Here is a 14,600-nt window from a genome sequence, read left to right on the forward strand (position 1 = left end):
TCTTCAGGTGCAGGCGGGCGTCATTCTATTGACACGATGAGATCACATGGCTCACGCAGGGAAGGAGCTCCGATACCGATGATTAATTCTCTTCGGACGGAGCAAGCGCTGTTGCTATGCTATTGAAAAGCTGGACTCAAGCCATCCCAACCTCCCATACAGAACGCGCCTTTGCATGCTATATCGCTTTCATAGATCTTGTGTGTATACAGATGTGCGGAAATCCGTGCCCGTCATGACTGCTGTTGCACTTGAGGCTGTTGCATCTGCTGCAGCCCTTGTTGCAGCCCTTGTTGCACCGGTTGCCCTCCCACCTGCGGTTTTCTGACCTCCGGCTTCCAATCCGGCCACAGCTCTCGGAGCCTGGTATATTCCTCCCTCAGCAAGTCCAATTGCCTATCTCCCTCCTCGTTTCCAGGATTGAGCCAGAGAGGTGGTGCTTCGAGGTGGCTGGGGTACGGCAGCCGGGGCTTATCCTTCGCTTGGTCAGATATGCTGACAAGGAACATGATATTGGTTTTGATGCGGGTCATGAATTCCACGTATTTTTTGGTATTGAGGGATGGTTGCTGAGGTGCTGTTGCGGTGGTGGGTGTTGTCGTTGTAGGTGTGCTAACAGTGGGATTTGTTTTGGTGACCGAGTTGTTTTGGTTTTGGGTAGTTGATGTAGGGTCGCCTGCTGAGGTAGGAGGTGCCGGAGTCGCCTGCGGTGAGGAGGTGTTTGGGGGCGCCGTCTGTTGAGGCGATTGTGGAGACGGCTTGAACCCGACTTTCTGCAGGATTGTGACTTCTTGTAGCAGGAGGTTGTTGACTTGGAGGAGGGCATCGACGCGCTGTTGGTCAAGTGACGAAAGGCCGCCAGGTTGAAGAGCGGGGTCTGCGGATTGAGAGGGTACTTCGGAGGTGGGCGTTGATTGGGTGGAGGGTGGATTGATTGGGGCAGCTGTCACGGTCATTGTGGAAGTCGGTGGATAGGAGGAGCTAGAGGTGTGGAGTCGCTGAGGAGTCGTTGAGGCTCCAGAGTAAGCCTGAGCTGGCGCGAGCTCGGATACAGCTGAAGAGGACTTTTGTCGCTGATGGTCTATGAAATTGGCGGGTGGTTGACCTGAGGAATGTAGCAAGTCATAGTGTCAGCAACAGCTCATGGAGTAATCCTGCTTCATTCCAGAGTCTGACCGAGGAAAATAGGAAGGGAAAGAGGCACGGACCATGGTTCATATATTGCTGCTGTGGCAGATAGGGCTTTTTAAAGTGATCATCAGGCGCAGTCATGGGAGGCTGCGTCGACAGTCCTCCGACATTGTGAATCTGATTGGGACCATACGGCAGTCTTTGGGGGTGATATGTCTGGCCTTCGGAAGGCTGTGGGGGTGTGTAGGAGGGTAGAGGAGGAGAAGAGGCATTGGATTGGGTGGAGTGAGGATATGGATTGGGATAAAACTGCGAGTGCGAGTGGGAGTGTTGTTGATGTGACTGCGGGAAATGAGGTGCATTATTGGTCGGGCCGGCGTACGTCGAACGTGGGCCATAGCTACTTTCTTGGTATGCCATGGTGCATGGATAAACACGAGTTGCAGAGAAGCCCCGCTAGGAAGACCCAAACACGGTGAGATGTGGTGGCACGACTAAAAGAAAGATGCTAGGATCCTTGCATCTTTTCATTCTCATTGGTCAGAATCATCGGCTCACGGAACCTTTATTCAAGCCCTAAGAAATGGGACACTCCCTAAGAAATGGGACACTGGCGCCTGGGGAAATTCAAAACCCTAAAGTAATCCACTCGATTGCCAAGACTCGCAGAGAGACCCTTTGCTACTCATACAGGTCGCGTAGGTGAGTGAGTGAGTACATTAACGGGACTAATGAATGTCCATCCTTCTTCAAAATAATGGGAGATGCTGAGCTCACCTCACAGGAGTCAAGTAAAAGGTGCGCACCCACGGCGAGATCTTGAAGCCAGAATGATAGGGTGTGCTCGAATTCCACTACATGCAGAGTGGAACAATAACCGCAATCAACATTTACTGTTGAACCCCTCGAGACAGTCAAGAAATCCAAAATCCCCATGTGAACGCCACGGAAGCGACGGCAACTCCCATTAGCGTCACATTAGCGGCATCAAACCCAGGGAAGCAGCAAATTGGCAGCCGCTTGCAATGAAGCACACTACAGCTGGATGAGCAGAAGAGAGGCACAAGAATTTCTACATCTATTCTGCATATCAAGCAACAATATCATTCGCGTCCTGCTCTTGAACATCCTCAGCCTCCCCAATTGATCCATTCCGGTATATATCTTGTAGCACACTTCTCATCTCCTCAAGCAGCTTATCCACCTCTTCCTCAGTCCCCACTGTCATCCTTAAACAACCGAGGCATCCCACCTCCTTTCCCCTGAATCTCACTACGACCCCTTTTGTCTCCGCCAGCCTCTCGTAAAGAGCCAAAGCAGTCTCATTGCTCGGTTGGCCCCCTCTACTCCTTGGTCTATTCAGGATCTCGGCTAGCAGGAAGTTCGATTCAGCCCCACCTAAAAAGCTTCCCACTCCAGGTATTTTCGGCAGCTCCCGCATCATTCGATCTCGCTGCTCCACAATCCTTTGCCGATTCCTCCTCATGACGGCCAGATTCTTGGGCTGCAAAGCAGTACAAGCCAATGCGCTCGTAGGACTTGAGATGTTATAGGGCGCCTTGAGATTATTGAGGAGGTTTGAAATCTCTGGAGATGTGAAAGCTGCGCCGAGGCGTATACCGGCAAGGCCAAATGCTTTGCTGAGAGTCTGCATGACGACAAGGTTGGGCCACTCCGTCACCCACTCTGCCAAGCTGGATCCTTCAGGAGAGAAGTCGATGTAAGCTTCATCTAGGACAACGACCCCGTTCCATGTAGGATGCTCGAGCACCTGCTGGATATCTGATTTGGTGATCAGATTGGCGGTAGGATTGCCAGGAGAGCAGATGTACACGATTTTGATATTAGGGTCTGAAGAAAGAGCATCGTTGATGGTTTCTGGACGTAGCTTAAAATTTCTGGACGTATCTAGGGGCACTTTGACGATCTCAAGGTCGTTCACTTGGGCGCTGACAGCGTACATACTATGAGGATTTTCCGAGTCAGAAACTCCCTCTTCACGGCAAAAAGTCGAGTTTGAAGACAGGCTTGGAGAGCAAAGATTTGCTTCTGGCTTTCGAGTTGTGTCTTGCGATCAACTTCCAGAACGGCACGGGGGAAAGACTGCGAGAGTACGAACCCATATGTTGGCGGACAGACCAAGACCTTGTCTCGCCCAGGAATACAAAAACATCGAAGAAGAGCATCGATGACTTCATCTGAGCCAACGCCCACAAAGAGGCTTTGTGGCTTCAACGATTTAGTTGTGTGATGGTGGGTATTTCGTAGGTTACAGAGCAGTTGTTTCAGTTCAGTTTGGTGACTGAAGCAAGGGATCAAGACTGCTCCATTCAAAAAGTGTATGAGACTTACGGGTCCGGATATCTGTGTAGATCGGCTGTCTTCTCATGTGTATGACCATTGACAGCACCATTGGTCATCTCCAAGCCAGGACCGTACGCATTCTCATTCGCGTCAAGAAGGATATTAGTTCCGTCGTCTTTGTAATCGTCTCTGGCACATCTGTAAGGCTCTAATGCTAAAATATTTGGTCTCGCACACTTGGACAGATCGAATGGAGATTTCTTTGCCATTGTTCCCTTGTTGTCCTTTTCTTTCACCCGGCACGTCAAGAAGCTTCAAAGTGAGTCTTCCGGCAACAAGCGCTAGCGACGAGTACTAAAGTACAAGATTTTCTTTTTTCTAGGCACTTTGAACGCAGGTACTGGTAGTAGGGTCGAAGCCTGACAATCTTCAGGTACTTTAAGTAATAGTGGCTGGTTAGGTGTCAATGAGATCCATCGCATTGGCGATATCGGCGATCCATACTTCTTTGGGTCTAGTCTTCGGCTCTTCCCCGCGCTGCGATAGGATGCCTTTGGCTTGGCTTGCCAACCAAGACAACTCAGCAAGTGTGGTGCGGATTGCAAGCGCGTCTTGTCTTGAGACCAATACCAATGAATTTCTCACATCGTGACATCCTATACCAGTATCCTGCCCTCCACCGCTCTCTTTGCTTTTACTTCAGCTGGAGAAACCTACTCCTCGCTCTTTATCATACTTATCTGCCCGTCATCTTGACTCTTCACTGCACATTACTAATTTTCCGAAGGCAGCTGCTAAACCGCTCACTACCGAAATACAAATTCTACATATGCAGGTACACCCAGCCTGCTCACAACGCTCAAAGGCCCTTCGGATGATTGCAGCTTGAATTCTTTTTCCCTCTTCCCCCACAGATCCAAGAGGTGAAGCCATCTCCACAACAAAATGTCCGCAATGTGTTGACCTCGCTAGCGATCCTGACTGAGACCGAGCTATTCCGCTCCATTACTTTGCAATATCTACCTTATCGTCATAATTTTCATTCACCCGAGGTTGTTAAGTCTGGTCTGAATGTCGTGGAAGCTAGCGGGTGGCACAACCATATCTGGTATATTGTGAGGCGCCGAACCTTCACCTCACCACTGCCTAGAAGTCGTCGTGGCAACACGACGATATTCTTGGTGTCATGGGAAGGGCTGATGCAGAGCGAGATTACTATGGTGACCTGGAGCTGGAGCCAACGGCAGACCCCAATGAGATCAAAAGACAGTTCAAGAAGCTCGGTATGGTGTTCTTCCTTGATTAAAGAAATACCCTTATGCTGACAATATCCCCTTTTCAGCTCTCAAATATCACCCCGATCGGAACCCAGGCAGGGAGGTGGAATACAATTCTAAGTTCCAAGCCATACAATCTGCCAATGAGGTGCTCTCAGACCCACAACAACGGGCGAAGTATGACGCACAGCGCATGCGAGCAGGTCTGCTACATACCTATACTGGTAGCTCTTCTTCGCCTACAAGACCGAGTGTACCTACACGATCTCCTATGACCGATTTCCCTCCTCCTCCACGCCCACCCCCTTATACTGCAACGAAAAACACTTCCACGCCTCATTCTTCCGGTGCACAAAGGTACAAAGATTTCCGCTCTCGCCCAGAACCAGCTTCATGGAGAGGCGCCAGCACAGACGACCCTAAGACAAAGACCAGTGATCACAAGGCATGGGAGTGGTTGAGGACACCAGGGCGTGGGGACGGCCCCAATCGCTCTCAAAGACGGACGGGACCGCCAAAAGCTGCTAGACCACCCCCAGTTCCGCCAGGACGTGAAACGAACGGCAAGGCACCCAAAGACCCTTCGCCAAGACGACCTGGCTGGGATCATGTTCAAGAGCCCCACGTGGGCATGCCAAGCACGACGAGAGCCGATACCAGTCGTGGTCCCCCGCAGAAAAACGGCTTCGCTCCGAGTTCGCCTGGAGTGGGAGGAGATGAGCCACAAGCACGTTCAGCATATTTCACTGTTGGGAGAGGCGAGCGACCCGCGAATTTAAGATCGCAGACCCACATGCCCCCACCTCCACCTCCACCTCCACTTCCAGGCCATGCGCCTACTTCGCAAAGAGCTGACCCGTTGGCGCCATTCAAAGACAAGGTAGGTCTCAATGAACCCTTTGGAAACAAGTCCCGCATAAGCACGCCTTATCACACAGGTGGCGGCGAGAAAATTAGTCCATACTTCGCCAGTCCAGGCCTGGAAAGATCCAAAACGTCTGCGAGCCCTAGAGACAGTAATAGTCGGACAGGATGGTTTGAAGGCAAGCCAAACAACTCGGACTCTGTTCATCATCGGGCTGCGTCTACCAGCTCGAACCACCAAAACATGAGCCCACCAGACAAAAAGGACACAAGGATGCCGGGTGTCTCGGGAGTGTACTCTTCTTCGTCCTCATCAAGTTCATCTTCCGATGAAGACGTCGACCCTCTTTCTTCAGCGAGGCCACGTGTGACCCAAATCCCAAAAACAAGGCGGACACGCGCCGATGCTGGTCGAACGTCCGTTCAGCCCCCTGGTGGTTTCAACCCTTTTGTCAAAGTCGGCGATGAGCCAATGGCGCCACAAGCAGGCCTAGGAGCTGGCAACTACGAGATTCGTCGGAGGCATTCGGCAGTGGATATTGACACTCGCAAACCGTCGGAGGGGTTTTCCGAGCATCGCAAGAAGCACGAGGCCGACAGGTCGCAGCAGCATTCAACGAGCGTCCCCGACGCTTCCGACCCCCACAATGGAGCTGGGACACAACCAACCCTCCAGCGATCGTACAGCTGGCATGAGAAGAATGGGCCCCCCAAAGACAAAGACTTCCATTCTGCTGCAAATGAACAGGAGGGCAAAAATCCCATGTATGAGCCACGAGGGTATAACCCATTTTCTTCTCCTCCTTCTTCCCCGATTTCCCCTTTTCCAAACCCCCCTACTCAGGATACGCCCTTTCCAGACAGATGGTCAGATCAATGGCCTTTCAATTCCCCCAAGAAGCCCAGGACTGCTTTTGTTGAACCTCCCCCATACTGGGCTATACCATCCAGTCTGCCTCCCCCGAGAGAGATCGTGTCTCGCAAGCGAGCAAGCACAGACGTCCCTTTGCACGGTCATCAACAAAAAGCAGCAATGACGTACGCTAATGTTGATTCCTTCAATAGCTTTAAGATTCCCGAATACGCGAAGAATTCGTTCCCACGTACAGCATCCCTTCGCAGCCAGAACTCGGAACAAATCAATACCAAATTCTCCCCTGACAACTGGCACGGCAAATTTTTTGAACCTCCTCCGCCCAGCCGCTCGAACACACCTCGCAGCGTGTCTCCCACCAAACCCAACATATTCCAGCAGCAGCAGGAACAGGAGTCCCAACAAGGCTCCGCGAGTGGAGATCCGATGCAACGTGACTCGTCCAAAACGTCCACCTCGTCATTCCCGCCGCCTCCTCCGCCATTCGCTCGAGGCAAATTCCAGCATGAGCAATGGGCTCCGCATTTAAATAATTTGAAATTCGATATGCCGCAGTCTCCGCAGGGACGCTCACCTAGCCGAACAAGTACTCGAAAACGTCCAAGGACACGACCTCAAAGAGCTTCCAACATTCAAGCAAGTGTTGGCGATGCGGAAGACGATCCTACCGCGGGTAGCGCAACTGGTGAGAGCCTTGAGAGCAGTAAGGCGAGCAGTGATGTCGATGCCATGGATGTTGACGAGCCGACACCTCCATCTGCAAAGACCGCTCCACAACACACGAATGGTGGATACGTTCCATCAGCTCAACCTGATGTTTCCAATAATACGCCTCGCCAAGGCCCAATGCTGCCGCCCCGAAGCCCTGCAGTGCCACCACGAACAAACGGTCTTGGGCAGCCAGAAAAGAGGGCGTCCCATTTGAATCTCGGAGACCTCAAGAATGTTTACCCCTTTGCACCCAGCAAGGAAGGTCTTGGGAATATGAACGAGATGGGCACCACCCTTCCGCAGCCATCCCATTCATCACCCACCAAACAGTCCCCCGAGTCTTCTCGGCAACGAATCAAGTTCCCCAATCCACCACTGTGTCCGTCCAACCCTCTAAACCTGACTCAGCATTCCTGGGACCACTATTGCCTGAACTTACGCCGCTATCTAGACGAGTGGACCAAGTTCAATGACCAAATGGCTGAGATACTCAAGAGCATTACTCGAGAAAGCGTCAAATGCCGCTGGTTGGACCCAGAAGGAACAGGTTATGATAAGCATATGAACATGCTCGACGAGCATCAGAGGGCACGAGTACACCTGGAGGTTGCTTGCGAAAACAATGAGAAATGCATGAAGTCTTTGGGCGACGCAATGGATGCGAAGGTTCGAGGAAGAGGTGGTGTGGGCAGGAAACAATCGAACGCGGGCCCAATTCTTGAAGGACTGCTGTAGATGTAACGCACCTGTAGCAATTTCCAATTGTGTTTATTTTGATGACGATGAGCAAGGCGTTTCGGCTTGGGATATACCCCTCTGTCCTGGTCCTGGGCATATCTATTGTCCGATTTTCTACTCAAGAGCACGCATGGATATTGTCGGCAAATTTACAAAATGAGCATGGATTGTTCAGCGAGGTGTTCAACAGCTTCTAAGGGTTTATGACCAGTATGCTTTGGATGCAGGGGACAGCTCTTGATCAACGTTCAATGGTCTGTCATGTCGTGATGAGTCGCAATTGTCTGGTGATACTGCTCCTTTTCTGCTTTTGTATGATACAGTTTGCTAGAGCGGAAACGATGAATACTTCAGAACAGGCTCCTCTCCACTGACGCGAAATCGCAATTGCCAGACGCACTCGAAGCCGGTCGAATACTCTTCGTCTTTCTTGGTGTCTCGCGTCCGGTAAAAGACGCTTGATAGTTCTTGAGCTGGGCGGTCAAATTTCCTCACGTTGCTTGGCGTATACGCCAAAGCGAGGTTTCAAAGTCGTCCATCATGCACTGCCCCATGTCAACTCGACGACCCTTAACAGTGGCCACAGCCCCTACATTTTCTCAATCGCTGGCGTTGTGCGAAATCCTACCTACCGATGTCGCTTGATTGTCACTGCTGCCCCTCAGATCTCTGCATGACACGACTAGCTTCGAGCCACCCTTCTACTAGGTTTGAAACACCATGAGCATCTGCTTCGCTCCGCTCTGACGTATTATTCGATTGCCCTTTGGATCGTTCCGACGCGCCATTCCATCTGACTTCCAACCACGACCCTATCCCCCCTTCTAAGCGCTCGAGGGTCTTCTTTCGCTCCGTCCGACAGCCTTTAAGATTAACCCATCCATCACCCGACCTTCCTTCTCCGACGAGGCATCAAGTCCTCCACTCACCCCTTTCCATCTCGCCGCAGTCTCCCCCACCCCCCCTCACTCATCCACAACCAATGCCCTCTCCACCGCCCCGAACATCCTCCCCAGTAACAACAACCCACCTCCTCCTCCACCGCACCCTCCGCCTCACCCTCCTCTCCATCACCATCACCCTCCTCTCCGCCCTCCTCCAGCCCCCCCCCTCTCCCACCCCGGACCCACCCCCTTCGCCGGACCAAGGGTCCGGTTTCGGCGCCGTCGTCTCGGTGCTGGCGCTCGGGCTGCTGCTGGCGCACGGTTTGTCGTGGTTGGTTTGGGACGCGTGGCGGTTTTGGGGGAGGGAGTAGGAGGAGAGGGGGAGGGGGAGGGAGAGGGGGAGGGGGAGGGGGAATGCGGCGAGAGGGAGAGGGAGAGGGAGAGGAGAGGGGGAATGCGGCGAGAGGATCCATCCTGTCGGGCGGTCTGGGAGGGGAGTCGGCGTGGGGGGATCGATGGCGGGCTGGCGGGGTGGACTTTTTTGATGGAGGGGCGGCTGGGAGGGGAGAGCCGTTAGAGGTGGGATTGCTGGCCCAGGGGAGGTTTGATGTGGGTGGGAGGAGGGTGGGTTTGTTTGGGGGTTTTTGGGTTCTTGATGTGTGCCGATTTGTGTGAAGCATGGTTGAGTGGGATGGATTGTGTGGGAATGGGTCTTTGATGTCTGGTGTTTTCTTTCGCTGGGCTGAGATAAGGATGGTGCATGAGGATAAGTCTTCTTTTATTATGGTAAGGTGAGATATCGAAGTTGGGCCCTGTAGTGCCTTGGCATATATAGTATGCAAACGCTTGCTCCATTTACAACCTCCTTCCTCTGCTAACCCTCAACATCAACGTCTGCACCTCCATTATCATCGCCTGCCGCTGTTCCCTCATCCATTACTCCTCCTGCAGCGTCCTGAACGCCTCCCTTCTCTCCCCAGCTCCTGACCCTCCAGCCATTCGGTTCCCTCGAGTCTTTCACATACTCCACGGTTGGGAAATAATGCTCGTTTTTCTTCATCGTAGCCACCCATGGTACGTTATCGAAAGTACATACCCTGAGACGGAAATATGTATTGTCTGGTATCTTGTTCACAGCATCGAGGAATTGGGTGAGCGTCGGGGTAGGGATATCGTTGACGGCGGTGATGAAATTTGTAGGCGCCAGGCCATATTGGTAGGATGGTGAGCCACGAGTGCGGGCCGAGACATAAACTTCGCTATGGAGCTTGCTGATCTGCTGCCTTACGGCATGATGGGGCCGATGCAGTACGGCACCGCAGAAGATGACAGCTCGGTCAGTCTCGAGATCTTCGGTAGGAATGGTCGGGACCTTGAGAGTCATTTCTTGGCCGCCACGCACTATTAGTGCATCGAGATATTCGTTGTCGTACATTATGTCGAGCTCGGAGACTCGTGTTATTAATTTGCCATTCAGTGTGAGTATGATGTCGCCCTCCTGGAGAGACTGAGAGTCGTGGCCTGATGGAGGTGCACAGTCGATTTTGCGGACCATGAAGAGTTGGTGACGTGAGGAATTAGCTTCGGCAACTTTGGTAATCCAAGACTCAGAGACACCCATGATGCGGACTTGTGACATGGAGATGGTATTGGTTTCAACGTTGAGGATGCGAAGGCTCGGGGTGATGTCCTTTTGAATCTGGTCGGTGACAGGAAGGAGTGTTGGAGTAGCAAGGCCTAAGTGGTATTCGACGTCCTTGGAAGTGTGTGCGGTACGCTCGCCGAGATAGCTAAGCCAAAGAGCTTCCACTGTGCCATCTTCAGCTACGAGGACACCACTCGCGCATTGGCCGCTGAGACTAGTATCGACGGTAATGGCATCAAGATTGATCGCACGATAGCGAGGTGCAGATAGATTAGATGGTATTGCAACAGTGGTGATGTCCGTTACGGTCGTAGAAGTCATCGCCACCCGCAGATTCTGGTTCCAGCCAAAGAATATTGTGGAAGCACCCTGCTTGATAGGTTCGGTAGCAAGTTTCGCGCTCTTGACTGGAGCATCCACTAATGACGGATCGTATTGTATGATAGCGTAGTTGGCCAAAGGATGCAAAAAGCGGACTTTGGCATCCACAATGATGGAATCGGCCACTGTAAGGGACAGATCGCACAGGTCGTAGGGGACAACAGCCCTCGAGACCAAGACCAGGCCTTTTTCGGCGTTAATAACCACTCCGAAGCCGATTTTGCGTGTTCTTGGGAATCCATCGAGTTTCAGTGGCATTGTGCAGGAGACTCGGACAAAGCTTCTGATGATATCTGCCGCTGCTGGATGCCCAACGGAATCAAGGGTAACAAAGTCTGCCTTTCGTCGCTGCGCAGGCGCTGCTGGTAGTGGTTCTCCAAGATCGCTAAAGTCCCAGATTCCGGTATTGTCGTTACGAATTGCCATCCTCATCTTGCTCGCCCAATGTCGGTCTATCAAGATGATACTAGTATTTAGGGTATGAAGATCGCTCAGATGCTTGTAGGTGACGACCACGCGTGCTCTGTCGGGAATGCCTTTCATTACATCGATAAACGCCTTTAGGTCCGGCGTCTTCTTTTGATCAATCGATTCAATGATCCAACCTGATTCTGTGCTGTCAAATCTAAAGGATCCAGCAGCTTCGCAGACGTAAACTCCTTTTACTGGAATGGCGTACAGGCGAGCTTGCTGGTAGGACAAATCGTGAAAGGAGGCTCCGGCAACGGTGACGAATCTGTCTGGTGTGATAGCATGCAAGTCTCCCACTTCTAGTTCAACTTCAACATCTTGACCACCTCTTTGGACCAGGATCTTGACCTTCTTGCCAACGCTTGAATCTAGTATGTCATCCAGTCGAACGAATTGGGTTAGGATTTCTCCATTGACCTTGATGAGTACATCACCCTCCTCAAGCTGCTTGTCCGCTGGGCCTTGGGGGAGGACGATCTCTGCAACTAGCAAACCAGTCTCTTTAGGAAACCCTTTCCTTATGGCAGCTTCATGCTCTGCTGTGAGACCTAATCTCCGGCACTCATCAAAAGGCTTGATTATCCACTGAGTCTGTATCGTCCCACGCGCTATAGGTAGCCCTCTCCGTATGCACTCCAATGCTCTTGAAGGTCGATCCAGTGGCAGGAAGTAATCTGTCGAGGCACCATCAGACCTTCCTCCAGCTTGTAACGCAACAGCGTATCCATCCAAATTAACGACGGGGCTTCCAGAGCTTCCTCCGCTAGCCGCGGCAGCAGCTTGGATATAGTTGGTATTGAAGTCGCTGTATCCCTCGCCGTACTCCGGCGCATTTCTGTCCAGCCTACTGATGACACCGGACAGGATACTGAGCTTTTCGCCTGCATCATTACCGACTACTCTTATCTCCGACCCAACTTTTGCGAGGTCTGGACGTAGGACTAGCTCTGAAAGGGGCATGTATTTGATTTTGTTTGGGTCGAAGCGAAGGATACCAAAATCGTGGACAGGGTCACGGTAGACAGGGTAGACGTCGCACTGCGTTATTAGCGCAACCTCAAATACCAGCTACCAAATTTCCAACCTACCTCTTCATGATTGTCAAAAATACAATAGCCCCAAAAGGGTCCAGATCCAACCACGTGACGATTCGTCAAGATGTACCCTTTCGCAGCATCTACGACAAAGCCAGTAGCTTCACTAGCTAGCGCCGAGCTCGTGTCAAATGAGCAAGTCTGGCAGAAATGTATAGAGACAACGTTCTTGACGACCGCCTCGATGGTAGCCTGCCATTCCGCCGTATCGGCCGTCGCTGTCACAGGCTCCACTGTGCCGTCCGCGATACTGTCGCTACCATACATGTACTGACTATCGCTTGGCGATCCGTTCGTATTTAACATTTCTGAGGATTCAGGCTTGAAGAGCTTCGTAGGTCGATCGTGTATGGTGTTTGGGCTCCCTTTGCGTTTTGGTCGGACGTGACCGTTGAGCTCCATTCTTGCGGAAGCACAGAGAGATCTGGATATGATTCGCGGAAACCTCGGCAGATTCACGTGGTGGCTTCTGGAATGGGTCAAAAAGGGAGCTGGAGCGTTTTGGAAGGGGCGACGAAGGGATAGCCTCGTTCGTGCAACCCATATAGGTAAACAAGGCAACAACACGAATGCTCTATTTTTGATGCTGGTTCTGCCCCCAATACGGGCGACCTCATGCATTCAGCTTGCCTCTATCAATTCTCGGAGATGGGCAGCACTGCCCTAAATTCACTTCTCAATGCTACTGCAACTCCTTTGCAAGATTCGACTGCCGGCGCGCTTATCGAGTGTGCATGACACGGCACGCGCCACATGCTAAACCCCTTCGGAGCTAGTGTCTCTCGGTGCTTACCAGCTGAGTCGCTGACCGACGGGTACCGGGATGCTCAATTGCTGAAGCTGAAAACCCTCGCTTTTCATTGCCTTGTTCAAGCTCACGCTCTCTAGATAGGATTTCTCTGTGTCTAGTGCAAACGAAATTCTCCCATTTGATAACATTATTGTTCCTCAGTCCGTCCTCCGTGTCGATACGGGCCATTTCCTTGCATCCTCTGTTGAAATCGAAAGGAAAGACGGGTCGTCTTCATCTTTTACTCAAAGTCCTCACAATATTACATGACTGTTAGCAGTCAGCATCGTCATTCTTGAATTCGGCGGCCACTATTCACCTTCAGCAGGTGTGTGGTCGAATAAATTTCCTAGCTGTTTTCTAGACTAAGCAGAAGGCTCTCCGCTCAAGAAACGGACGCTCATATCACAGAGAAAGACCATCAAAATGGTCGAGTCAGATGACCACCTTCCCCGCCTGCTTTGCCTTCACGGTGGCGGCACATCAGCCATGATATTCAAAATCCAAACCCGCCGTCTCCAATGGGCTCTCCGTTCTACCTTCAAATTCGTGTTTGCCGACGGCCCTTTCCCAAGCGGTGCTGGTCCTGGCGTTCTACCAGTCTTCGCAGGCTGCGAGCCCTACTTCCGCTGGTTAAACCCCGCAAGCCAGGCCCCAGAACAGGACCAGAGACGTGTACGACAGGCGCTGAGGAAGGTGATGGACGATGACGGCGGCGAGTTCGTAGGGGTGTTGGGCTTTTCGCAGGGTGCCAGGTTGACCGCAGGGTTGCTTGCTGATCAGGACGAGCGAAATGCCGCGGACGGAATGCCAAATTGGAAGTTCGGGGTTATGCTGTGTGGGTCATTTCCCCCGTTGAGTCTATCTTTAGCCAGGACGCCTTCAACGAAACCTAGTCAGGGGGTTGACGAGCATGGCGAGACGAGGGAGCCGGAGGATGATGAGATCGTCCATGTCCCCTGCGTGCTTGTGAGAGGAACATTGGATCCGCATTCCGAGAAAGGCAGACGATTGGTGAAGTACTTTGATCCGGAGACTGCAATCTCGATGGTGTTCAAGATGGGACATCATTTGCCTGGCGCAGCAGGAGATACGACGAGTGATAAAGGGGATACACAGAAGATTGTGGATGCGATATTGAAGGTCTATGCGGACCACTTACCTTATGAGGTGTTGAAGGCACCAAAGGCGACGGCGATAGAATATGGGAACGGGCAGCTGAGTGCCTGAGGAGCTTGCTATCTTCAGGCCCTGCATTGGGCATAGCTCGCGACACAGGCCTTTGTCATTTAGCACCTAGCGTCGTCGATTCCGGTATGAGGTTTATAGAAGATAGAACGTCTTGTCCAATGGGTTACAAACCTTTCTCAGCAGCCTGAGCAAATCGTGATCATTTAGTTCAGCAATTCCGGGATGTCTACATTGTCTAGGGCAGC

At 52.0% G+C, this 14,600-nt stretch overlaps 5 protein-coding genes across 5 annotated transcripts; 2 read left to right on the plus strand and 3 right to left on the minus strand.

Moving 5' to 3' along the window:
• Positions 1-233: 233 nt before the first annotated feature.
• On the minus strand, positions 234-1,551 carry HO133_010910 (uncharacterized protein; the record flags this gene model as incomplete). Its single annotated transcript, XM_037301759.1, has 2 exons — positions 234-1,105; positions 1,209-1,551. 2 exons carry the CDS (start codon positions 1,549-1,551, stop codon positions 234-236), a joined length of 1,215 nt encoding a protein of 404 aa, XP_037153393.1.
• A 670-nt stretch (positions 1,552-2,221) lies between these two features.
• Positions 2,222-3,704, minus strand: HO133_010911 (uncharacterized protein; the record flags this gene model as incomplete). The annotated part of the gene is made up of 3 exons (XM_037301760.1): positions 2,222-3,095; positions 3,251-3,433; positions 3,484-3,704. The coding sequence occupies 3 exons, from the start codon at positions 3,702-3,704 to the stop codon at positions 2,222-2,224; spliced, it is 1,278 nt and encodes a 425-aa protein (XP_037153394.1).
• Positions 3,705-4,621: 917 nt separating this feature from the next.
• HO133_010912 (uncharacterized protein) lies at positions 4,622-7,896 on the plus strand (the record flags this gene model as incomplete). Its single annotated transcript, XM_037301761.1, has 3 exons — positions 4,622-4,718; positions 4,778-6,356; positions 6,642-7,896. The coding sequence occupies 3 exons, from the start codon at positions 4,622-4,624 to the stop codon at positions 7,894-7,896; spliced, it is 2,931 nt and encodes a 976-aa protein (XP_037153395.1).
• Positions 7,897-9,657: 1,761 nt separating this feature from the next.
• HO133_010913 (uncharacterized protein) lies at positions 9,658-12,776 on the minus strand (the record flags this gene model as incomplete). The annotated part of the gene is made up of 2 exons (XM_037301762.1): positions 9,658-12,318; positions 12,369-12,776. The coding sequence occupies 2 exons, from the start codon at positions 12,774-12,776 to the stop codon at positions 9,658-9,660; spliced, it is 3,069 nt and encodes a 1,022-aa protein (XP_037153396.1).
• Positions 12,777-13,590: 814 nt separating this feature from the next.
• Positions 13,591-14,394, plus strand: HO133_010914 (uncharacterized protein; the record flags this gene model as incomplete). The annotated part of the gene is made up of 1 exon (XM_037301763.1): positions 13,591-14,394. One exon carries the CDS (start codon positions 13,591-13,593, stop codon positions 14,392-14,394), a length of 804 nt encoding a protein of 267 aa, XP_037153397.1.
• Between the last annotated feature and the right edge of the window lie 206 nt (positions 14,395-14,600).

This window comes from Letharia lupina, assembly GCF_014066315.1.
Source record: "Letharia lupina isolate WasteWater1 chromosome Unknown contig_9, whole genome shotgun sequence".
Taxonomy (NCBI): Eukaryota; Fungi; Ascomycota; class Lecanoromycetes; order Lecanorales; family Parmeliaceae; genus Letharia; species Letharia lupina.